This window comes from Spinacia oleracea, chromosome 1, assembly GCF_020520425.1.
Source record: "Spinacia oleracea cultivar Varoflay chromosome 1, BTI_SOV_V1, whole genome shotgun sequence".
Taxonomy (NCBI): Eukaryota; Viridiplantae; Streptophyta; class Magnoliopsida; order Caryophyllales; family Amaranthaceae; genus Spinacia; species Spinacia oleracea.
This window is the reverse complement of record NC_079487.1, coordinates 95,607,167-95,633,329: the sequence shown is the minus strand read 5'-3', so window position 1 is coordinate 95,633,329 and position 26,163 is coordinate 95,607,167. Positions and strand designations below refer to the sequence as shown.

The 26,163-nt window shown below is 39.3% G+C and overlaps 1 protein-coding gene across 1 annotated transcript; it reads left to right on the top strand.

Moving 5' to 3' along the window:
* Nucleotides 1-511: 511 nt before the first annotated feature.
* Nucleotides 512-26,163, top strand: LOC130465528 (uncharacterized). The gene is made up of 3 exons (XM_056834326.1): nucleotides 512-1,102; nucleotides 14,382-15,059; nucleotides 25,531-26,163. Exons 1-3 carry the CDS (start codon nucleotides 512-514, stop codon nucleotides 26,161-26,163), a joined length of 1,902 nt encoding a protein of 633 aa, XP_056690304.1.

Sequence of the window (26,163 nt, the reverse complement as noted above, 5' to 3'; positions counted from 1 at the left end):
TCAACCACGGGTCACTGTCAAGCAGGTCGCTATCCCACCACAAGGGACCCACTGGACCGTACCCTTGGATTGGTCTATATAAGAAGCACCTCATTTATTGCTATGAGGTACACAAACACTTAAACACACTTCTTTCTTACTCTTTGATTATCTCTTAATCACTTCAGTAATCTTACTTAGGCATCGGAGGGGGGATCCTCGAACCACCCCCGAGGCTAGTTAATCTATTCTGTTGTGCAGATACCAGCCGACACTACCAACAGAAGTTCAGCATCCCACAGTCAGCTGTTCTTATTCCACACCCGGAGCAATTGGCGCTAGAAGGAGGGGACCTCATCCCTTGAAACGGTTAAACAGTTAACATGGATACCTCGGTAAAAGACAACAACAAGAAATCGAAGAAAAATCATGAAAAGCCGGCAACTTCCAATCAACGGGAGTTGCCAAATCTCAGCCCGCACCCATAAGTTTAATGAATCCTTTACAAGCACAACCTATAATAAGCCCAGTGATGAGAAACATCCCTCAACCAGTGCAAGATTTTATAGTGGAGGATGATGATGAAGTAGAAACAGAGAGTCCTGCCAGGGAACAATTCGCAACACCCCTAGAGCAGACGCTACAGGAACGTCTGTCGCCCTTGTCGGCTATATTCACGGGAGAACAGTTAAAAGAGTTGTCAACTGTAATGGCAGCTTTATCAGAATTACCACCCGCCCAAAACTCGGGTTCAGTCGGTAGTCTTAAAAAAGCCAGATCAGCAAATCCCCACCTGCCCGTCAGAAATCTCTTATCCTCCCTCAACCAAGAAAACACAACACAAAAAAGAAAGTGCCCTGACCCTCACGAAAATGAAGAACCTGAAACAGAACCACATCCCACCCCAGAGTACGAGCGTAGAGCGCCGGTACAACAGATTTCCAGAAGGCAAACAATCCAGCCAAAAGACTTTCCCCTATGCCGAGAAATCCTAGAAGAAAGAATGGAAAAGATAAAAATCCCTACTGAAAAATATGGTGGAACGACGGATCCGGAAGATCATTGCACCACCTTTGAGCAACACATGATGTTATACACAGATTCCGACGCCATGTGGTGCAAGGTATTTGTAACACCCTAATAATTCCTTGCTTTTTATAAAACATTTTCCGACTTAAAACACAGGAATTACCAAGATATTACCGCCACCATGATAACGGCTAAGGCTATTTACCAGAATTACGCAGCGAAATTAACTAACTTTCAAAACATATTAAACAAATAGTTAATGGTTATAAAAACAAGTTGGAACCGTTGAGGCCCAAATCCAAAGTGTTAAACCATTTGAAATTCATTAACTGAAAATAGTAGTCATGACTTTAAATAAAAAATATAGAGTTTATAAAGTACGGAAGAATAAACTCTCAACACGAATCCCAAGATAACTTCTCCCGCAAGTTATCTCTACAACCTGCTTTATTAAAAATCTACTCCCCAACAACGCAAATGCAATTGATGGATCATCATAGGGTCATTAAGGCAAAGACCATGACCAGAAGACATGAAGCACGAAGTCAGCAAAAGCTGAGTACCAACAAGCTAGAATAACATTCTATTCTAACATGCTTCACTAGACAGATTAAATAATCCACATGCAAAAGCCATATAATAAACAATTAAATATGGAGACAAGACTCGACACTTGACACGACTCTTGACTCACAGTTTAATAAAAAAAAAAGTAGCTTCGAACGGGTAAAGTAAATTATCCTCAAAAGGAAAGAAAAGGGTGATGGGAGCCAACCATACACCAAAATAAGTCGGGCTACTACCGACAGTCGGACCATACCGACAGGAATTCCAATGCACAACGGCATAAAAGAGAATGAAACAACGTCTTGTATCATTCTAAGAGTACAAGTTTTCCGGCAAGACTCCCCTCATTGTTCATACTCAAGGTATATACGTTCCAAGAGTTTTGAAGCTCTTTGGGTTACACTTTACGTTAATTAGTATATTATGTTCAAGGCGACTCAAGACTCTACACAAGACTCAACATACAAACAATTAAACAATTAAACAATTCAACAATGACTCTTCATTATTTTACTTCTTTAAGACTTGTGATCAAACATAGACTCAAGTGAAATTACTCCCATTGTTCCTTCTCAAAAACACTGTTTGAGATAACCCGACATTGTCTATTAACAAGCGGGGTGTGCCCTTAGCACGAATTGTCCTTAATTCAATTCACATAGACTCTATAACACATTCTACCCCTTTGGTAAAATATATATTGCTCACTGGCAATATTTGACTGGCTCAATAATTATGCTAGACATCATGACTATAGCATAATAATAATAACTTGCATGCGCAATACTCATTCATGCAAATTAACTTGAACAACATGCTTGACATAATTCAAAGATTATAAAAGTCCATAACATGATAGTTCAATAGAATCTATAAAGCATAATTCAATTCATAACATGCTCGTTCACATAGATTCAATAATAATAAAAACATGCTCGTTCTCAATATCAAACATGAATCCATAATAACATATTCATTCTCAAACATGAAACATGAATTTCCAACATATAAGTTCACATGATTCACATTCAATACACTTCACAAAGTCCTCAAGGGATGGGTGGTCACCCTAGTCTTGTACGTACCTGGAATACCTAAGTACGGGGTCCACTTTGCGAATCACGACTCACTAGAAATCAACTCCTATAAACAAAACAAGAGAATTAAATTATTATCCATGTTTACTAAATTTCCAGCAACTATTTAAGATTCTAAAACTCTTAGTTTAATTAGAAATCAATCGTTAATCGTTAATTTAATAGTCTCAAATAGTCAACTCAAATCCTAACATAAAAACATTGACTTTTTAGCTTTAAAACCCTTAAAAACCAACTTTTTAAAGCTTATAAATAATCTGAAAATTTAATTTGATTCCCATAATTAAGATTGTCATTAAATTTTGTGAATCTGTTGTTCCTAAGTTTTGGTTGATGACACACACACATATTGCAAACTTCCTGATTATGGTTGCTAAATGACTTTGAACAGGCATATGCCCAAGTTTCTATTAGGATAGGAACTTGAATAAACTGGTGAAGTTCCTGAGGTACACTTGGAACAGTCAATGGAGTTCCAGAGCTGGAAGTTGTATCTGTTCCAGTTTGAAGTCACAAGAGGAGCAACACAGTTACATATCAAGAGTTCCGAATATCCACAAGAACTATTACAGACTCATAGCCAAGAGTTCCTGTGTTAGCTAGAGAGGAACTCATCAATGTTCCTTGGCTGGAACGTCTGAAGCTTCTGAGTTGCAAGTTCCAGACAAAGGGAAGACATGAAGTCTAGGTAGTCCACTGTACTTAGAATTTTATGTAAATATTAATTATGCTAATGGTATATAGAGTACTCAAGGAACTTATGATTTAATTAGGCCATTTATTTTATTGGAAGCGATTTTTATGGAAAACATTTTATAAATAAAAACAAGTTTTGCATATTTAATATAAAATAGATTTACGTTTTATTTTATTTAAACAAAACTTATTTTCCTAAAAATTCTCCTAAGTTTTTGTAGATAAATAAAATCTGTTTTAAAGAAATGTTTTAGGGTTTGATTAAGTCAAATCACCAACTGCTTCATGGCTGAACGTGGGAAGTGGTCTTCCCCTTGTTCCTCAAGTCAAGGGACGTGGAGACCAAAGTGCTGGCAGTTAGCAGTTGAGGTTTTGAAGGGAACTAACCCTAAGGATAAACACTATAAAAGGGAAATCGTTTTTGGTTTAAAGTACACAAACATTCTGAGAGTTTTTGCTTTCCTAAAAACGTTTTGTCTAAGATTTTCTAAAACAGTTTGTGTCCTAGTTAATTCAAAGTTCCTAAGTTTCTTATATCCTCACAAAAGCATTATTAATATCTAGAGTTATCCAAACACGAATTATATTTTGTATTAGTAAGGATAGAGTTATCCTGTTTAGACTTAGAGTTTAAGTCTGAGAGAGAGAAGTTAAGGAGTTGTAATCGAAGTAGATTACTGTGAGGAACACGAGTTTGAGAGGAACTTGTGTTGGAGAGATTATTGTAATCGAGGCATTACCATAATAAAAGAATTCTCTTCTTGATTAGTATCAAGAAGTTTTCACAATTGTTGTTATTGTCTTCTCTATTCTCAGTTTCTTAATTGTTTCTTAAGTTCCGCAAGAAACTTTATCAAAGTTCTAATTACAATTCACCCCCCCCCTCTTGTGCGTGTTCCTACTGGAATAACAGTTGGTATCAGAGCCAGTACTCACCAAAACACAGGAAACCCTGTTTGAGTCAAGTTCCTGAAAGTATGAACTCACAAGAGAAACTGGAAGAAGGTTACTCGACACAAAGGCCACCTATGTTCAATGGCAAGTTCTACTCATACTGGAAGAATAGAATGGAGATATTCATCAAAGCTGAAAATTACCAAGTTTGGCGTGTAATTGAAGTTGGAGACTTCGAGGTAACAAAGACCAATGCTGAAAACGAGGTAGTTCCTAAACCAATGTCTGAATTTTCTAAAGAAGACTTTGATAAATATGAGATGAATGCCATGGCTGTCAAAATCTTGCATTGCGGGCTTGGACCTCATGAACACAACAGAGTCATGGGGTGCAAGAACGCAAAACAGATTTGGGAACTACTTCAAGTAACCCACGAAGGAACTAATGAAGTTAAGCGTTCCAAAATTGACCTTTTGATGTCTAAATATGAAAGATTTGAGATGCTTCCAAAAGAAACTATTCAAGAAATGTTCACTAGATTTACTAACATAACCAATGAATTAGTTTCTCTTGGTAGAATCATTCCCACAGATGAACAGGTAAGAAAAATACTAAGAAGCATGCCACAAGATGATCGCTGGAGAACAAAGGTCACTGCACTGTTTGAGACCAAGGACTTCACCAAGTTCAACATTGAACAACTTGCTGGTTCCTTGATGACACACGAACTGCATCTTGGAGCTGCTGTTCCCGAGAGCTCAAGAAATCGAGGACTTGCTCTAAAGGCTGAGGAACTCGATGAATCTGAACCAGATGAAGAAGAGGCTGCCATGCTGGTCAGAAGAATGAGAAAGCTCTATAGGAACTTCAAACCAGGAAACCAGAAAGGAAGGAACTTTGCCAAGAAAATCACTAGTTCCAAAACTGAGCAAGGTTGCTTCAAATGTGGAGAAACTGATCACCAAATTCGTGAATGCCCTCTGTGGGAGAACGACAAGACCAGAGGAAAAGGGAAGGAACAGGTCAAAGATCGCTTTAACAAGTCTACCTTCAACAGACCAAACTTCAAGAAGGCCATGATAGCTGCATGGGGCGAAGCAACAGACTCAGAAGACGATGAGGAACAACCAAATGAAGAAACTGCAAATCTCTGCCTTATGGCTAGAACAGAAGGAACTGATCAAGTTCCATCAGAAGAAGTAAGTTCCTCCACTCTTCAGTGTCTCTCAAAGTCAAAACTAATTGAACTGTTGCTAGAAACTCTAGATGATTACAAAAAGCTAAGTATATTAAAAGCACAAAGTGATAGAGCCTTGGAACTCAGTAAAGACCACATAAATTATCTGAACAATATTAGATCTGATGTCCAAGGCAGGTTCTTTGAATTACTAGATAGAAATACCTCTATTAATGAGTCATTCGAAAAAATTAGAAATGAAAACATCCTTCTACAAGTTCAACTCAGTCAATATAAGATGTTTAATTTAAGTTTAGATCCTACAAAATCCTTGGAAATCAACATGGGTATTTTTAACATCGACTTAGAAAATTTAAACAAAGATCTAATCACCACCAAGGAACAAAAAGAGAAACTGGAAAGGGAACTATCCATGGCCAGGGCACAGAGACAACCACCTAAAGTTCCTCCCAAATGGATTGAGAATGCTCAATCTAAGAGAACAGAAGGATTGGGCTTTAACCATAAAAATAGTCATAAGAAGAAGTATGTGGATCTTCCTAGTGTAAAAGTATGCTTCTCATGTGGAAGTGGAAGTCACATAAGTACTGAGTGTTCCAAGATGAAGGAACAGGATCAAAGAAACATAAATTATGTAAAACAAAAATGGGTTAAGAAGTCTGAAGTTATAGTTGAAAAGGAACTCGAGGAAACCCGAGTTCCTGTAACTAACCTTTGATCTCTTTACAGATTCTAGTGAAGGGGAACAGCTCGTGGTATCTCGACAGCGGGTGTTCCAAACACATGACAGGAGACAAATCTAAATTCCTCTCACTAGAAGCCTACAATGGAGGAACTGTGACCTTTGGAGACAACATGAAAGGAGAAATTATTGGAATTGGAAAAGTTGGAAGGTCAAGTTCCTACGCCATTGAAAATGTATTTTTAGTCGAGGGTTTGATGCACAGTCTACTAAGCATCTCTCAATTCTGTGACAAAGGAAACTCTGTAAGTTTTACTTCTGAAAACGGTCAAATCATAAACAATAACACTGGGAAGGTTATTTTGGAAGGAACTCGTAAAGGGAACACATATTCTGTGGATCTCAATACAGTTCCCAGGAACAATCTAACCTGCCTCAGTGCCTTTGAAGAAAATTCCCTACTATGGCACAGGAGGTTTGGACATGCTAGTTTCTCGCTGCTTGACAAACTAAGATCAAAGGAACTGGTTCGAGGACTCCCCTCAATCAAGTTCCTAACTGATAAAGTGTGTGATGCATGTGCAAAAGGCAAGCATGTCCGAAGTTCCTTTAAATCTAAGAAATTGGTAAGCACCACAAAACCATTGGAACTCATCCATATGGACTTATGTGGACCAATGAGAATTCAAAGCAGAAGTGGGAAAAAATATGTATTAGTTATTGTTGATGATTACTCTCGCTTTACTTGGGTCATATTTCTAACAAGCAAGGATGAAACGTTTGATGAGTTTGTTACATTTTCAAAGAAAATCCAGAAAACCACAGGTCACCAACTGATCCATATAAGATCAGATCATGGAACAGAATTTGAAAACTACAAATTCGATGAATACTGCAAGGAACAAGGTATGGACCACAATTTCTCAGCTCCCAGAACTCCACAACAAAATGGAGTTGTTGAGAGGAAAAATAGAACCCTAGAGGACATGGCAAGAACCATGCTAATAGCCAGTTCCTTGCCTAGGAACTTCTGGGCTGAAGCAGTCAATACTGCTTGTTACATTATAAATAGAGTTATGATTCGAGCAATCCTAAACAAAACCCCCTATGAGCTACTAAAAGGTATAAAACCCAACATCTCTTACTTTAGAGCCTTTGGGAGCAAATGTTTTGTCCACAACAATGGAAAAAGGAACTTGGGGAAGTTTGATGAAAGAAGCGACGAGGCAGTGTTCCTAGGATATGCCTTAAATAGCAAGGCTTATAGAGTTTATAACAAAAGATCTATGTGTGTTGAGGAAAGTGTACATATAATATTTGATGAATCTAACAAAACTGACATAGTACAGGAACAAGAATTTTTCGAGATTGGTTTATCTCGTGCTGCAGAAAATGATGAGGAGTTCCAAATAAGCAAACACACAGCAAGAGGAACTGCTCAACAAAATCAAGAAGTTCCAGTACTAGAGGAACAAGCAGAAAACCAAGAAGATCCAGAAACAACACCAGAGGAACCCCAACAGGGAACTCAGGTCATAGAAGGAACTGACGAAAATGCCACAACACCAGTAGCTCAATTTCAACCTAAACCTTGGAAGCATCTAAAGTCCCACCCAATGGAACTCATTGTAAGTGACATCAGAAAAGGAACTCAGACAAGGTCACAACTAAGGAACTTCTGCGCATTCCACGCGTTCCTCTCCATATTTGAGCCAAAAAATCACACTGAGGCTCTGGAAGATGCTGACTGGATCATTGCCATGCAAGAAGAATTAAATGAATTCAAAAGAAACAAGGTATGGCACTTGGAACCCAAACCAAAGCACCAGAAGGTGATAGGGCTAAAATGGGTGTTCCGGAACAAGAAAGATGAACATGCAACAATCATAAGGAACAAAGCAAGGTTAGTGGTCAAAGGTTATAATCAACAGGAAGGCATTGACTTTGAAGAAACATTTGCACCTGTTGCTAGATTAGAAGCCATTAGAATCTTAATTGCTTTTGCTGCTTTCATGGGTTTTAAACTTTATCAAATGGATGTTAAATGTGCTTTCTTAAACGGTTTCTTAGAGGAAGATGTTTATGTGGAACAGCCCCCTGGATTTGAAAATCCCGAATTTCCAAATCACATTTACAAATTAGATAAGGCTCTCTATGGACTAAAACAAGCCCCTAGATCTTGGTACGAGAGATTATCAAAGTTCCTCCTTCAAAATGATTTTAAAAGAGGTAGAATAGACAAAACCTTATTCTTAAAATCTAGAGGAACTGACTTGTTAGTAGTTCAAATTTATGTTGATGATATATTATTTGGAGCAACTAATGAAAATTTGTGCAAGGATTTTGCAAGCTTGATGAGCAGTGAATTTGAAATGAGTATGATGGGGGAACTCAACTTCTTCCTTGGTTTACAAATCAAGCAAACCGAGGAGGGAATCATGATACACCAACAAAAGTATGTGAAGGAACTCCTAAAGAAATATGAGCTAGAGTCAGCCAAAGTAAATCACACTCCCATGGGAACTGCTACCAGATTAGACACTGATCCAAATGGGAAAAGTGTGAATCAAACAAAATACAGAGGTATGATTGGATCTCTATTATATTTAACAGCCAGTAGACCTGACATTTCTTTTAGTGTAGGACTATGTGCAAGATTTCAATCAAATCCAAAGGAGTCCCATCTAACTGCAGTGAAAAGAATACTAAGATATCTCAAAGGAACTGATGACCTATGCCTTTACTATCCAAGAAGTGGATCCTTCGAGCTAAGAGGATATGCAGATGCTGATTATGCAGGTGACTTAGTGAATAGAAAAAGCACATCAGGTATGGTACAGTTCCTAGGTCCATGCATGGTTTCTTGGGGTTCCAAGAAACAGAATACTGTTGCTCTATCCACAGCTGAAGCTGAGTATGTAGCTGCTGCAGCTTGTTGCTCACAAATTCTATGGATAAAACAACAGTTAAGAGATTTTGGTATTATCTATGATTGTGTTCCTATCTATTGTGATAACACTAGTGCTATTTGTATTTCAAAAGATCCGGTTCATCATTCCCGAGTCAAACACATCCACATCAGACACCATTTCCTTAAAGATAATGTTGAGAAAGGTTTGATCAAATTAGACTTTTGCCAAACTGATCACCAAATTGCTGATATTTTAACTAAGCCTTTGAACAGAGAGAAACATGAGAAAATGAGAATGGAACTCGGAATGATCAAGCTAAGGTAATTGCCAAATTGGAGTTCCTCTAAGGCAAAAGCAAAAATCATGGTACATATAGACTATTACAAACACAAAATCTTGTGTGCAAACATAGTTGAAGCTTACCATCGTGGCAAATTCACTCACACTTCAAATGAGCAAGGTAAGCAGTTCCTTTCAAACTAGTTAAGTCAGAGATACGAAATTAAGCAAGTCAAAGTCAAACACAATTTTTTATTTTCCTTTTATTTTTATCTATTTTTTTTTTTTTTAATTAAAAACCGAATACCCATATTCAAAGAATGTTTGGAACGGTTCCATTGGCAATAAATAGGAGAAACTCTTCACTTTCCACAATCAATCCATGCAACCCCCTTTCTCTCTCTCACACGCCTTCTCCACTGACATCACCTCTCCTTCCACCTATAAAATAAAAAACCTCAACCATGGTTCTCACAAGCAACAACACTGATCTCACATCCCTCAAACGAAAGAGAAACCCTTCATCACCTGTTCCCATGGATACCTCACCCATTCAATCGCCAATTCCTCTTCGATCCCACAATCCAATGCTCGCAATCACTCAGGGGGAACAAACCAACACTGACATCGAAATGAAATCCCCAATCTCAAACCCTAGATCCTCCACAAGAAAATCCAAAAAACGACGAGTGGAAACTTCTGGTGAAAACATCGAGGAAACAGAGGAGATTGCTCAAACTCAGGGGGAAGTAAAAGGGTCCAAGAAACTCACTGCAAAGGAAAACAATCTGGTCGAGGGGTTCGCAATCAACTCAACATGGTGTGAAGCCACGAAATTTAAAGAGTTGATGGAAATCCTTGAACAACAAAAGTGGGTAAGTCTGTTAAGTACCTATGCCAAATCCCCCTTAATTCCTGAAGCTATGAAAGAATTTTGCAAGAACTTTGCATGTGTTGATAATGTATGCTCAAGTAAAGTGAATGGAACTCGCATCGAATTTGATGCCTCTTATCTGGAACAGCTGTTTGGTACACCCAATAGGGGTTTTGATATGTGGCTCAAAGGTCAAATCACAGTGACCATAGATAATGTAGATGAGAAAGATATAGTTGGTTCCATTGGAGGAGATTCTAAAGTATCCACCTCCACCTCACACAACTGCTTTTCACCTCTTCAAAAATTACTGTTTAATATTGTGTGGAGAGGTGTAGTTCCTCGAACTCAGAAAAGGAACATAGCAAGTCTGTTTGATGCATGTCTCATGTATTGTCTTGAAAGGAAAATTCCCATAAACTTTCCTGCAATCATGATCAAACACTTATCCACCTGTATCCCCAAATTCAAAATTCCATACTCCTCCCTTCTCACAGAAATCTTCAAAAGCTTCTCAGTTGACCTTAGCCCATACTTTGTGATTCCCTTAAAATCCACCCAAATCCTTCAACTTGAAATGCTCCATCTGTTAAATCTTAAAGTGGTTCAGGGTAAAGTCATTAGGGCTGGAAAGGAAGAGAAACAAGATGAGGAAGATCAGGAAGGAATTGAAGTTAAAGAAGAAGTGGAGGAGGAGGAGGAACTCGAACAAATAGAGGTCCCCTTACCTCGAGGGAACAGGAAGAGTGTAGGAAAAAGAAAGAGCATGAGGGTAGCAATGAAGGAGAACAAGAAAAGAGGGCCTGTCTTCATGGAAATAAATGAGGAAGGAGATGTCAAGGAGATGCCCATAGAGGAGGATGCTGTTCCCCTGAATCAAGAGGAACTGCCTGAAACTGTTAGGCCAAGAAAAAGGACACCCAGATCCTCCAAAAAGTCCAAAGCTCGTTGTGTTCCATCTGAACAGGAACATGTTCAAGATCATGGGGGTGCCTGGAACACAAAGGATGATCAGATATTGGAGCTAAAGGCAACAGTTGCTCGTCTGGTGGAACTACAGGAGGGAACAGATCACAGGATTAGCTCAATGCAGGCCCACATAGGTGCATTGGTTACAAGTGTCAAGACTCTCCAAAACGATCTTCACCACTACTCAGAACAAGCCAATGCAACTCGTGCCACAATCCTCACCAAGATCAACAATCTGGAATCTTTTGAGGAGACTGTGATAGAAGAAACTGCTGGTTCTGGTTCCCCATCCCAAGCCTAAATCACCCTATCCTATGTTTCTTTTATCTTTTGCCATGGAACAATTTTTTTTTTTGCTTTCGGTTTGTATAATTTTTAAACTTGGGTATTTGTTCCATCTTATTTTGACTTGCTTGGTTACACATATCTATGCTTTCTAGTCTTGATCATTACTGCTTGCTTTCAATTTATTGTATGAGTTAGTTTAATACTTTGAGGCTAGCTTAACTTGCCAAACGTTGATCGTGGGGCACTGTGTTTGGAATGGCTATATTTCGTGCTATGCTTTTTGTTGATGTCAACAGGGGGAAGTCATGGGTGCAAACTTCCAAGGCACACTCAATCCAGTTCCTGAATCAATCTCTCTGAATCTCTCTGTAAGCCAAGGGTGCTCCTCTTTCTTCTCTCTAATCTTTCTCTTCTGTTTTTCAATTTTTATGTTCTGTTTCACAATAGTCTGTATAAGTTCTTGTTTGTTCGTACTTACTCTCTTTGTAAAAAGTTTGCAAGTGTTGTCATCACCAAAAAGGGGGAATATTGTTGTTCCTAAGTTTTGGTTGATGACACACACACATATTGCAAACTTCCTGATTATGGTTGCTAAATGACTTTGAACAGGCATATGCCCAAGTTTCTATTAGGATAGGAACTTGAATAAACTGGTGAAGTTCCTGAGGTACACTTGGAACAGTCAATGGAGTTCCAGAGCTGGAAGTTGTATCTGTTCCAGTTTGAAGTCACAAGAGGAGCAACACAGTTACATATCAAGAGTTCCGAATATCCACAAGAACTATTACAGACTCATAGCCAAGAGTTCCTGTGTTAGCTAGAGAGGAACTCATCAATGTTCCTTGGCTGGAACGTCTGAAGCTTCTGAGTTGCAAGTTCCAGACAAAGGGAAGACATGAAGTCTAGGTAGTCCACTGTACTTAGAATTTTATGTAAATATTAATTATGCTAATGGTATATAGAGTACTCAAGGAACTTATGATTTAATTAGGCCATTTATTTTATTGGAAGCGATTTTTATGGAAAACATTTTATAAATAAAAACAAGTTTTGCATATTTAATATAAAATAGATTTACGTTTTATTTTATTTAAACAAAACTTATTTTCCTAAAAATTCTCCTAAGTTTTTGTAGATAAATAAAATCTGTTTTAAAGAAATGTTTTAGGGTTTGATTAAGTCAAATCACCAACTGCTTCATGGCTGAACGTGGGAAGTGGTCTTCCCCTTGTTCCTCAAGTCAAGGGACGTGGAGACCAAAGTGCTGGCAGTTAGCAGTTGAGGTTTTGAAGGGAACTAACCCTAAGGATAAACACTATAAAAGGGAAATCGTTTTTGGTTTAAAGTACACAAACATTCTGAGAGTTTTTGCTTTCCTAAAAACGTTTTGTCTAAGATTTTCTAAAACAGTTTGTGTCCTAGTTAATTCAAAGTTCCTAAGTTTCTTATATCCTCACAAAAGCATTATTAATATCTAGAGTTATCCAAACACGAATTATATTTTGTATTAGTAAGGATAGAGTTATCCTGTTTAGACTTAGAGTTTAAGTCTGAGAGAGAGAAGTTAAGGAGTTGTAATCGAAGTAGATTACTGTGAGGAACACGAGTTTGAGAGGAACTTGTGTTGGAGAGATTATTGTAATCGAGGCATTACCATAATAAAAGAATTCTCTTCTTGATTAGTATCAAGAAGTTTTCACAATTGTTGTTATTGTCTTCTCTATTCTCAGTTTCTTAATTGTTTCTTAAGTTCCGCAAGAAACTTTATCAAAGTTCTAATTACAATTCACCCCCCCCCTCTTGTGCGTGTTCCTACTGGAATAACAGAATCAATTGCTTAATTAAATTGAAATCAAAAACCCTAACAATAGTTTATTTCAAAGCATGTTTTGACTCTAAAAATCAACACTTTATAACCTTATTAAATCTGATAATTATAAACTCAATCATCAAAACCAAATCCTTTAATTAAAACACAATACTAACCCAATACGGTGTTCATAACCGTTTTAATTAATTTAAACAACCCAAATATTTAAACTAATCACAATAATTAGATCAATTTAAAACAACGATTAATTATCGTGTGTGTGTGTGCCGACCATCGCACACGACAAGCACACAACAACAACAGCAGCTCAACGCACCACAGCAGGGCGCACGCGCGCAAGGGACAGGCGACGAGGGGCGCTGGGCACAAGCGAGACGCGCACACACATTAGGGGTGCTGTGCTACGACGCGACGCGAGACGAGGTGAGGGACGAGTGGGCAGCGCAGCAAGGCACAACCACACAGCATGCAGGCACAACGTGCTACGTTGCGGCTGCGGGAAGGCGAGAGGGAGAGACGGCGAGGCTGCCTTGCGCCGCAAGCAAGGGCGCAGGAAGAAGAGAGGGAGTGTGGGTGTGGAGTGTGTCGCAAGGAGAGAAGAAAAAGAGGAGAGAGAGATTTCTGAATTTTTGGTTGTGAGGGTTTGATATGAGGTCTATTTATAGGTTTTCTCTCCCTTGTGGGTTAGGTTAGGGTAATTTTGAGTTGGACTTATTACCGGGCTCATTTAAGTTTACTCCTTGCAATCTTTGTTGGGTTTGATTAAAACAAAACAACCGGCCTTTAAGTTTATTAAATTTGTTTTCGAAATACGACCCAACAATTCCCGATTAAATTCGTTGAATTTATTTAATAAAATTCGATTTTAATTAAAAATAAAAGCGCATTTAATTCTCATTAAATGAAATTAATTTATAAAAATACTTTATAAATATGAAGAAATGTTTTATAAATATAATAAAATATATTTATAATTATAGAAAAATATGAGGTATTACAGTATTCCCATCCACGCTCTTAGGAGTCGCGGCGAGCTGGTACAAGAGCATAGATGCTCAGTCCATCTATAGCTTCAGACAATTGCAGGCGGCATTTTTGTCGCGCTTTGTGAGCAAACAGAAGAGAAAGAAATCATCAGGAGAATTAATGTCGTTCGCCCAGAGAGATAGAGAGTCTTTAAGGGATTACCTCACTCGTTTCAACAACGAGTCAATCACCATCCCCAACCTGCAGCAGAAGATTGCGGTCCTAGCTTTGATGAGGGGAATGCAGGAATGTGAATTCAAGAAATACCTTAGCCGGAAATCATACAAAAATCTGGGTGAAGTTTTACATAAGGCAAATGAATACATCAGGGGGGACGAAATGATGAGAATCTCCAATGTCATCGTGGGAACCGGTGGTAATGCCGGGTATAATCCGAGCTATAACAATCAGCAGACGGGAAGAGGAGGAAACAGTTTAAACCAAAGTAATAATCAGCAAGGAAGCAGTCAGAAAAATCAAAACAACAGAAATGTCAATCCCCATAATCAGAGACCCCGGCAGGATAGAAGGGAGTCCCGCGGACTCTTCGATAATTACACTCCGTTGAACACACCACGGACGACAATTTACAACATAAACAACAAGATGGACGGTTGGAGAAGGCCGCCACCAATGCAGAGTAGGGAAAGAAATGTCAAAAAATTCTGCGACTTCCATAATGAACACGGCCACCTCACAGAGGGCTGCAGAGACCTCAATGACAACATTGAGGACATGGTGAGAAAGGGGTATTTTGAAGGAAATAATGCCCTTGGTCCAAGTATGCATTCAATGTTAAGTCTAATAAATGCGGTTCAGTATTAATTAACAAGTTAATAATTCAGTGAGATCAAGTGAGCTGAATGCCTAGCTAGAGGCCGCTTCAGTTCAAGTGGAATTAATGATATTAATCCACAGCTTACTCTTGACTGAACCCGTAGGGTCACACAAATAGTACGTAAACGGATCAAGTATTTAATGGCATTAAATACTCCATCTATGGATATTCGGAATCGACGGATCTTGGTTTCAGTGGGAGCTGAGATTGTCACAGGCAAGAAATGAATACTCCGGAAACGATGATATTGCCGGAAACGGAAATATGGATCGTATCGGAAATATAAATATTATCCAAGTCGTAGATGTTGCCGGAAACGGAAACATGGTACGTATCGGAAAATATTATCGGAAATGGAAATATTGCCGGAATCGGAAATATTGCCGGAAACGGAAATATTGTCAGAATCGGAAATATTATCGGAATCGGAAAATAATTCCGGAAACGGAAATATTAAATATTTGTTCGAAACGGAAATTGATTTCGGAATCGGAAATATTGAATATTGTTCGTATCGGAAATGAATTCCGGAATCGGGAAATTAATCGGAAGCGTATCGTACGAATTAGCATCGGACGAGGCCTGCCAGACGAAGGCCCAGCACGAAGCCGGGCCATCGCCCAGCAAGCCAGCGCGCCACAAACGCACCAGCCAAGGCTGCGCCAGGCCCACCGCAAGGCAGGCCCAGCGCGCGCCAAGGCTACGGCAGCGTGTGGGCTTGCGGCAGTGGGCTGCGAGCTCGCAGGCTGCGCGCGCGCGCATGGCGCCCCTCGTGGGCTGCTGTTCGTGCGTGTGTGTTTGTGTGCTACTCGAATCCTAAAGCTACCGGGATTTGTCATATGATTAAATCTAATCCTAAAAGATTTAGTTTATTTAATTAGAGTACTAGTAGGATTATAATTAAATAAATTAGTATCCTAATAGGATTCCAAATCCTTTTCCATAACTCTATAAATAGGTGCCTAGGGTCACATATTTACATCGAGCATTCAAGTATTCAAAGTGAGTTTTTGAGAGCAAAATTCAGTCATACAATTGCCTATAAAGTGCCGAAAATTCTAAGTACCTTAAGGGCGATTCTAGTTGGTCAATCTTAAGGCGGATCCGGACGTGTTGTGGACTATCTACGGAGGGACGACACTTGGAGTCCTAAAGACTTGTTCTTGTTCGGTTCGGGCGCAGCTAGGGAGGGCACGCAACAAAGAGTATGCATCTAAACTATGCTAAATGATTATGTGTAAATAATATGTTTTCCTGGCTTTATGGTTTTTCCGCATGATTTATGAATTGTCATATGTATCATAACCTAACAGTGGTATCACGAGCCTCTTATTATTTTCATAATCTAAAATTGCATGAACATGGTTAAATATTACAAATTTGCAAGAATTAAAAGGGGTGATTAATTTTCGTAATTGTTAATTAATTGCAAATTGCGTTTATTTAATTATACGTACGCAATTTTTCGGCAGTTTCTTCGTTACTCATCCAAATCGAGTGATTTTTGTGTCAATTCCGCATGTAAAAGGCATTCTAAAATTTTGACAAAATAGTGTTTTTCGGCCGAACCCAGAATTCCCAAATTCGAAGCCTAACTCTGACTTTTCGGAGGTTTTAGTTTTTCGAACGCAAAATTTCGTAAATTTAAGATGTTAAATTAAATATTTGCGGTTCTTGTTGATAAATCTTGAATTTTTGATTGACCTACTGTATATTTTTAACAAGTTTGAATTCCTAGCCTTGTTAATTATGCAATCTAATTTGTAATTATGATTAATTTGTTGAAAATTAGAATAATTTAGAATTAATTTGATTTTCATAATTAATTATAATTTAATTAGATACCTATGATTAAAAACCACCATAAAAATTGTAAATTTATGTTAAATTTTAAATTTTTATGACCTAGACTTGAATCCATGTTAATCGGAAATCAATTGAATAATAAATTTTCGATTTTTTCGCCCTAAAATTATGAAATTAATATTATTTATTAATTTTTCATTAATTTTAAATATAAATTTTTTAAATTTTATGCGATTCGCTCATATAACTTGCACGCACAAAGCAATGGACGCTACGTGTTACCCTTAAGGGGTGTTGTATAGTGCGGGCATGTGACGACGAGCAAGGGAGCTCGTCGCCCATGCGGCACGAATGCAATGAGCAAGGCCATGGTGCACGAGCACAAGGCAGCAGCCCTGCCTTGTGTCGTGGGCTGTGAGCAATGGACGAATGGGCGAGGGCGAAAGCAAGGCACAGCAGTCGCGTGTGGGCAGCAAGCGAGCTACGCCACAGCGCGCACTGCCTCGCGCAAGCGTGCGGAGCCTCGCGCGCAGCGTGTGCAAGCTCGCGTGCCACGAGTGCTACGCCCAGCGTCGATGCCTCGCGCAGCGAGCGAGGCTCGCAGGATCGAGCGTTGGCAAGCGCGCGCAGCGAGCAATGGCCCGCATAAAGCGATTGCTGGCGAGCGCGCGCTGGCTCGCATGAAGCGAGCGCTGGCGAGCGAGCGCAGCGAGCGATGGCTCGCGTGCATCGAGTGCTGGCGCGCGCAGCGAGCACCAGCTCGCGTGATGCCTTGCGAAGGAGAGCAGCAGCAGCGATGCGACGCAGCGCATGGGCTGCGCGCACATGGCCAGCGATGGCTGTGTGCGTGTGGCCCATGGGCGTGCGTTGCGTGGGGTTGTTGCGTTGCGATTGGATCGTTTTGAAATTTTAATTTGAAATTTTCAGTTTACGTAATTTTAATTAATTTTAAAATTAATAATTTAAATTATTTTCTTGGATTTTAATTTTGAATATTGTAATTATATTAAATTTTATTTATTCTAATTATTTTACTAAAATTAAAATCATGAATTAATTTAAATACGACTGAAATTAAATTAAACTTTTTGGATTCAATTATAAATTTATATGAGCTTTAAATTTTAATTAAATTTGTATGTTTCCGGTTAGACTAGAAATACATTTTTATGTTTAAAATTAGTAAAGCATGTGAATTTATTGGTTTAAGTGGGAGCCCTTTTAGTCATAAACTCTTGATTAGGTCTACAAATCCTTAAGGTTAAAACAACTTGATTAGAATTAATAAGGACTGAATAATTGGTAGATTATTGGTGCCCTTGATTAATTGCTGCAAATGTTTACGTGATGCATAATGTGTTTTACTAACCAGCTATGTGGGCCATTCATGATAATGAATGGGTGAATGGTATATATTGTATATGTACTGTTTTGTAGGTTATGAAGTGACTAGTATGGCCCAAATAGGATAGAAAATATGGTCTGCGTACCATTAATTTGAATGTAATTGGTCTAAAGTACCAAAGTTGTTTTTCAATTCAAATATGGTCTGCGTACCATCAAATAGTTGTAATTAGTTTTAATTATAGCTTATCCTATTTGAAGAAAATGGTGCCTCCCACGGAGATTTTCAAGACGGACTTTGAAGTTAAAGCTTCAAGATGAAGTCGGGCCATACTAGATCACATTTATCTTATGCATGTTTTAAGTTATTTATTGCTTTTAAATATGTCTTAAAATGCATGAGATCAAAAGCTTGATTATGTTGCATGATTAAGGATTTTAGTTCACTTAAAATCTAACCAACATAGTAAGAGCCTTAAGTTCCAAACTTAAAAATTGAGTTAAAAGGTTCCATGCCAAAATATACACTTGCTTGGATATCCTTTACATCAATCTAGTAATAGTTTTCGCTCAACGAGGTGTTACTTATTGGTCCTAAAGGGGCAAGGTACACAAATAATTGTGAGTACATGTTAGTTTTGGTGAAACTCAACGATATAAGTAAGGAGTCCTTTTATGTCGTGGCAAAATCGATAGGTTTACCTAATAAGTTCTTAGACGTACCTATCAACCAAGAATAGTTTCTAGACTATTAGCAAAAGGCTTTTGCTTACCTAAGATGTTTTAGGATTAAGTCGACAAACTGTGCTTAGTTCTTCAATGATTTTAGGATCTTGGAATCATTTTATTCACACCTGCCGGAACACATAACTTGAATAAAATGCTTAATAAACATTGAATTATGCATGTATGCTAGAATTTAAGTTTATTAAGAGAAACTGTGAATGGTTATTTATTTGTTTATTCTTTTCAATTGTAGTTTTAAATATGGCAAACAACAATTCATTCAACATTCGATCAATTCTCGAAAAGGAGAAGTTGAACGGGAAGAACTTCCTTGACTGGCAAAGGAACTTGCAAATAGTTCTTATGCAGGAAGAAAAGGAGTATGTCCTAGAAGAGGCGATGCCCGAAGCCGCAGGCGACGGGGTCACTCAGGCAGCCCTCAATCGTTGGATTGATGCCAACAAGGATGTGAAATGTCTAATGCTCGCCACCATGAGTGCGGATCTGCAGAAAACGTTCATCAACTCAGATGCTTTCACAATCATCAGTGAGTTAAAGAACATGTTCCAAGATCTGGCTCGAGTCGAAAGATTCGAGACTCATAGGCAAATTCTTGAGACCAAGCTTAAGAAAGGCGAGCCCGTAAGTCCACATGTTCTCAAAATGATTGGACTCATTGAGAATATGAGTCGGCTGGATCAGCAATTTTCTCAGGAAATGGCTATAGACACCATCCTCCATTCTCTTCATAGCGGGTATGATCAGTTCAAACTGAACTACAGTATGAATAGTCTGGACAAAACGCTCACTGAGCTTCATGGTATGCTGAAGACCGCTGAAAAGACGCTCAAAAGTGATAAGCAGGATGTGCTTATGGTGCGTGGGGGCAAGTTCAAGAAATCTGGAAAGAAGAGGAATGCTAAGAAAGGTGGCAACAAGGCCAGCCCAACTAAGCAAACTGGCGCCAAATCTGTAAAGAGGAAGGTCAGTCAACCCACTTCTGAATCCGAATGCTTCTACTGCAAGAAGAAGGGGCATTGGAAGAGAGATTGCTTGAAGCTAAAGGAAGATCAGAAGAACGGAACAGTAGTTCCATCTTCAGGTATTTTCGTTATAGACTGTATACTTGCTAATTCAACTTCTTGGGTATTAGATACAGGTTGTGGCTCACACTTATGTTCCAATCCACAGGGACTAAGAAGAAGTAGAAAGTTAAGCAAGGGTGAAGTCGACCTACGAGTGGGAAATGGAGCACGGATTGCTGCATTAGCTGTAGGAACTTACTATTTGTCGTTGCCCTCCGGGCTAGTTTTGGAACTGGAAGAATGTTTCCATGTTCCAAGTCTTACTAAAAACATCATTTCAGTTTCTTGCTTAGATGCTAAGGGATTTTCCTTTTTAATAAAAGACAATAGTTGTTCGTTTTATTTTAAAGAGATGTTTTATGGATCTGCTAGATTAGTCAATGGACTTTATTTATTAGATCACGACAAACAAGTATATAACATAAATACCAAAAGGGCCAAAAAGGATGATTCAGATCTCACTTATCTGTGGCATTGTCGATTAGGCCATATAAACTTGAAACGCTTAGAAAGACTTCAAAAGGAAGGAATTCTAGAACCATTTGACTTAGAGGATTATGGTAAATGCGAATCATGTTTACTTGGCAAAATGACAAAGCAACCTTTCTCTAAAGTTGGAGAAAGAGCAAATGAACTATTGGGTTTAATCCATACAGATGTATGTGGACCAATGAGTACAAATGCTAGAGGTGGTTTCAGCTACTTTATCACTTTCACTGATGACTTCAGTAGATATGGTTATGTCTACCTAATGAAGCATAAGTCTGAATCCTTTGACAAATTCAAGGAATTTCAGAGTGAAGTAGAGAATCAATTAGGCAAGAAGATTAAGGCACTGTGGTCTGATGGAGGCGGTGAATATCTGAGCTATGAATTTGATGACCATCTGAAAGAATGTGGAATTCTATCAGAATTGACTCCTCCTGGAACACCACAATGGAACAGTGTCGGAACGGAGGAACATAACCTTGCTAGACATGGTCAGGTCAATGATGGGTCAGGCCAAACTTCCATTAGAATTTTGGGGACATGCACTAAATACAGCTGCACTCACTATAAATAGAGCTCCGTCTAAAGCTGTCGAAAAGACTCCATATGAATTATGGTTTGGAAAGCCTCCAAATGTGTCTTTTCTGAAGATTTGGGGATGTGAAGTATACGTCAAACGATTGATTTCAGACAAACTTCATCCAAAATCTGACAAATGTATCCTTGTGGGCTATCCAAAGGAAACAAGGGGTATTACTTCTACAATACATCTGAGAACAAGGTGTTTGTTGCTCGAGATGGTGTCTTTTTGGAGAAAGATCACATTTCCAAAATGACAAGTGGGAGAAAAGTAGACCTCGAAGAAATTCGAGTCGAACAACAAACTCTAGAGAATGCTCAAGATGACATTCAGGATGAAACTCAGAGATCTTTAAAAGAATCTGGTGAGAATCATGGTCAAACTAGAAATGTTACCCCGCGTAGATCGCACAGATATAAATCTCAACCGGAAAGGTACTTAGGTATTTTGACGAACGAGAGCTATGACGTTCTATTACTTGAAAGTGATGAACCTGCGACTTACAAACAAGCTATGACGAGCCCTAGCTCCAAGCAATGGCAAGAAGCCATGCAATCTGAATTAGACTCCATGTCTGAAAACCAAGTATGGGATTTGGTCGATTTGCCAGATGGCTACCAAGCCATTGGAAGCAAATGGGTTTTCAAACTGAAAAAGGACAAAGATGGGAAACTTGAAGTTTTCAAAGCTAGATTGGTTGCAAAAGGTTACAGGCAAGTCCACGGTGTGGATTACGATGAAACCTTTTCACCAGTTGCAATGCTAAAGTCTATTCGGATAATGTTAGCAATCGCTGCATATTACGATTACGAAATATGGCAGATGGATGTCAAAACTGCTTTCTTAAACGGCGTTTTAACAGAAAATGTGTTTATGACACAGCCTGAAGGTTTTGAGGATCCAAAGAATGCTAAAAAGGTATGCAAGCTAAAGAAGTCAATCTACGGATTGAAGCAGGCATCCAGGAGCTGGAATATACGTTTTGATGAAGCAGTCAGTGACTTTCGTTTCATCAAGAACGCAGACGAATCTTGTGTATACAAGAAGGTCAGTGGGAGCAAAATTGCTTTCCTAGTATTATATGTCGACGACATATTACTTATCGGAAATGACATTCCTATGTTGAACTCTGTCAAGATTTGGCTTGGGAAATGTTTTTCAATGAAAGATCTAGGAGAAGCACAGTACATATTGGGCATCAAGATTTACAGATATAGATCTAAAAGGATGATTAGACTTAGTCAAAGCACTTATATCAATAAGGTGCTTGATAGGTTCAAGATGGCGGACTCCAAGCGAGGCTACCTACCCATGTCTCATGGAATGACTCTAAGCAAGAATCAGTGCCCAAAAACACTTGATGAACGTAGACGAATGAATGGGATTCCATATGCATCATTGATTGGTTCAATAATGTATGCTATGATATGTACACGCCCGGATGTTGCGTACGCACTCAGTGCTACGAGCAGATACCAGTCAGACCCAGGAGAGGCGCATTGGACTGCTGCCAAGAATATTCTGAAGTACCTAAAAAGGCACAAAGATGACTTCCTGGTCTATGGTGGAGATGATGAATTAATTGTTAAAGGCTATACGGACGCAAGTTTCCAAACCGACAAAGATGATTTCAGATCACAGTCTGGGTTTGTCTTCTGCCTCAACGGAGGAGCAGTAAGCTGGAAAAGTTCTAAGAAAAGCACTATTGCGGATTCTACAACTGAAGCGGAGTACATTGCTGCACATGAAGCAGCAAAGGAAGCTATATGGCTAAGGAAGTTCATAGGTGAACTTGGTGTAGTCCCCTCCATTAAAGGACCAATAGCCCTGTATTGTGATAATAACGGAGCTATTGCACAGGCAAAGGAGCCTAGACACCACCAGAGAGTCAAGCATGTACTTCGTAGATTTCACCTTCTACGAGAGTTCGTTGAAAGAAAAGAAGTCGAGATAAACAAGATTGGAACTGTTGACAACATATCAGATCCATTGACTAAACCTCTGCCGCAGGCGAAGCACAACTCGCACACTGCAGCTATGGGAATCAAGCATATTGGAGAATGGCTTTGATGACCCTGTTTAATGTTTTAAAGTTTTAGAGTTTAAATCTTTGTAAAACATTATTGGTTAATCATTCACAATAAATGAAAAGAATTCATTTTTCCATTTAATTTGTGGTTTATTAAATGATGAGTCCCTTCAATTTGACGATATATTCAAGATAGACTGTCAGGACCAGTCCTGTGACTAAGAAATGTCTATCAAGTGAACTTGAATGTCAAAGGTTGAAAATGGTCCCTAGTCGGAGTTTTCTATAAAATTGGACGCATAGAAAACTTTAGACGACTAGAATGCAAGATGACTAGTAGTTCTGTTTCTTGAACTATGTGGACATGGCAATGTCATAATCATTTGCATAGATACTTACTTTGGGAAGACTAGTATCGGACAAGACCTATGAAACTTTACTGTAAGAGATGAAAATCTGTCATAAGTAAATTTCATTAAAATTATTAGACATTAATCCTCAATACCTGAGTGATTTGAGATTACTTGTTTGAGAACTGGTTGCTTTGACGTTGACCAACCGTCGCACCGTAAAAGGAAGCTATAAAGGCAACGCTCAGGTAATCACCTATCAAACGAAGTCTAATCTCAAGATCGCAAGATTGGGATTGTCCACCCATAAATCGGGATGAGATGCTTAAAAGTTGTACAAGGCCACTCGGAGAGCTAGAAACTGTGAAATGCATGGCCGTGCTCGGATGAATCATAGGCTATGATTATCTGTTTATTTGATCAGTTGAACTCTGAAACCGAGAAACACCTCTGGACATAATAAGGATGACAACTCTTACCTTATGTTCAAGAGCAAGCATCGAGCAACAAAGGAATTAGGAAATGCACACTTGTCCCTAAGGACAAGTGGGAGACTGAAGGAAATAATGCCCTTGGTCCAAGTATGCATTCAATGTTAAGTCTAATAAATGCGGTTCAGTATTAATTAACAAGTTAATAATTCAGTGAGATCAAGTGAGCTGAATGCCTAGCTAGAGGCCGCTTCAGTTCAAGTGGAATTAATGATATTAATCCATAGCTTACTCTTGACTGAACCCGTAGGGTCACACAAATAGTACGTAAACGGATCAAGTATTTAATGGCATTAAATACTCCATCTATGGATATTCGGAATCGACGGATCTTGGTTTCAGTGGGAGCTGAGATCGTCACAGGCAAGAAATGAATACTCCGGAAACGATGATATTTCCGGAAACGGAAATATGGATCGTATCGGAAATATAAATATTATCCAAGTCGTAGATGTTACCGGAAACGGAAACATGGTACGTATCGGAAAATATTATCGGAAATGGAAATATTGCCGGAATCGGAAATATTGCCGGAAACGGAAATATTGTCAGAATCGGAAATATTATCGGAATCGGAAAATAATTCCGGAAACGGAAATATTAAATATTTGTTCGAAACGGAAATTGATTCCGGAATCGGAAATATTGAATATTGTTCGTATCGGAAATGAATTCCGGAATCGGGAAATTAATCGGAAGCGTATCGTACGAATTAGCATCGGACGAGGCCTGCCAGACGAAGGCCCAGCACGAAGCCGGGCCATCGCCCAGCAAGCCAGCGCGCCACAAACGCACCAGCCAAGGCTGCGCCAGGCCCACCGCAAGGCAGGCCCAGCGCGCGCCAAGGCTACGGCAGCGTGTGGGCTTGCGGCAGTGGGCTGCGAGCTCGCGGGCTGCGCGCGCGCGCATGGCGCCCCTCGTGGGCTGCTGTGCGTGCGTGTGTGTTTGTGTGCTACTCGAATCCTAAAGCTACCGGGATTTGTCATATGATTAAATCTAATCCTAAAAGATTTAGTTTATTTAATTAGAGTCCTAGTAGGATTATAATTAAATAAATTAGTATCCTAATAGGATTCCAAATCCTTTTCCATAACTCTATAAATAGGTGCCTAGGGTCACATATTTACATCGAGCATTCAAGTATTCAAAGTGAGTTTTTGAGAGCAAAATTCAGTCATACAATTGCCTATAAAGTGCCGAAAATTCTAAGTACCTTAAGGGCGATTCTAGTTGGTCAATCTTAAGGCGGATCCGGACGTGCTGTGGACTATCTACGGAGGGACGACACTTGGAGTCCTAAAGACTCGTTCTTGTTCGGTTCGGGCGCAGCTAGGGAGGGCACGCAACAAAGAGTATGCATCTAAACTATGCTAAATGATTATGTGTAAATAATATGTTTTCCTGGCTTTATGGTTTTTCCGCATGATTTATGAATTGTCATATGTATCATAACCTAACATATTTCTCGCAGTATAGGGCGAGACAAGGAAATGGTAACTACAACCCGGCCGGAGGAAACACTGCCAATTCCTACCGGCCACAACAACAGCAAAATCAGCAACAATATCCCGGAATCGAACAGCCGTATCAACCGCCCAGAATAGAGCAAAGACCACCAAAAACCAGTGCTAGAGCAGAACAAAGGGATAACAGGAAAAAGCCGAATGTATTTGTCATCTCTGGCGGCCCTGTCCATGGAGGGACGATAAGCGGCGCCAACAGGAGTTTGGAGGAACACAGGCACATGGTGAATTATCACAGCACTAGGGCTTGGCCAAGCCCACCCAGCATACCAGTGATGACCTTCTCGGAATCGGATTACAGAGGCATCATTTTCCCACATGATGACCCATTAGTTCTGACAATTGATATAGCAAATGCCGATGTGAATCGAGTACTGGTAGACGGAGGTAGCTCAGCAAACATCATATTTTGGGATGCATTCAAGAAACTACACATACGAGAGGAAGAGCTGGCAAGGGTGAACTACCCAGTAATCGGTTTCTCAGGATCTACGGTATACCCAGAGGGTAGCATCAGACTGCCGGTGAAAATTGGACCTCATGGTGGAATTCTTAATCATCAAAGTGCCGGCGGCCTATAA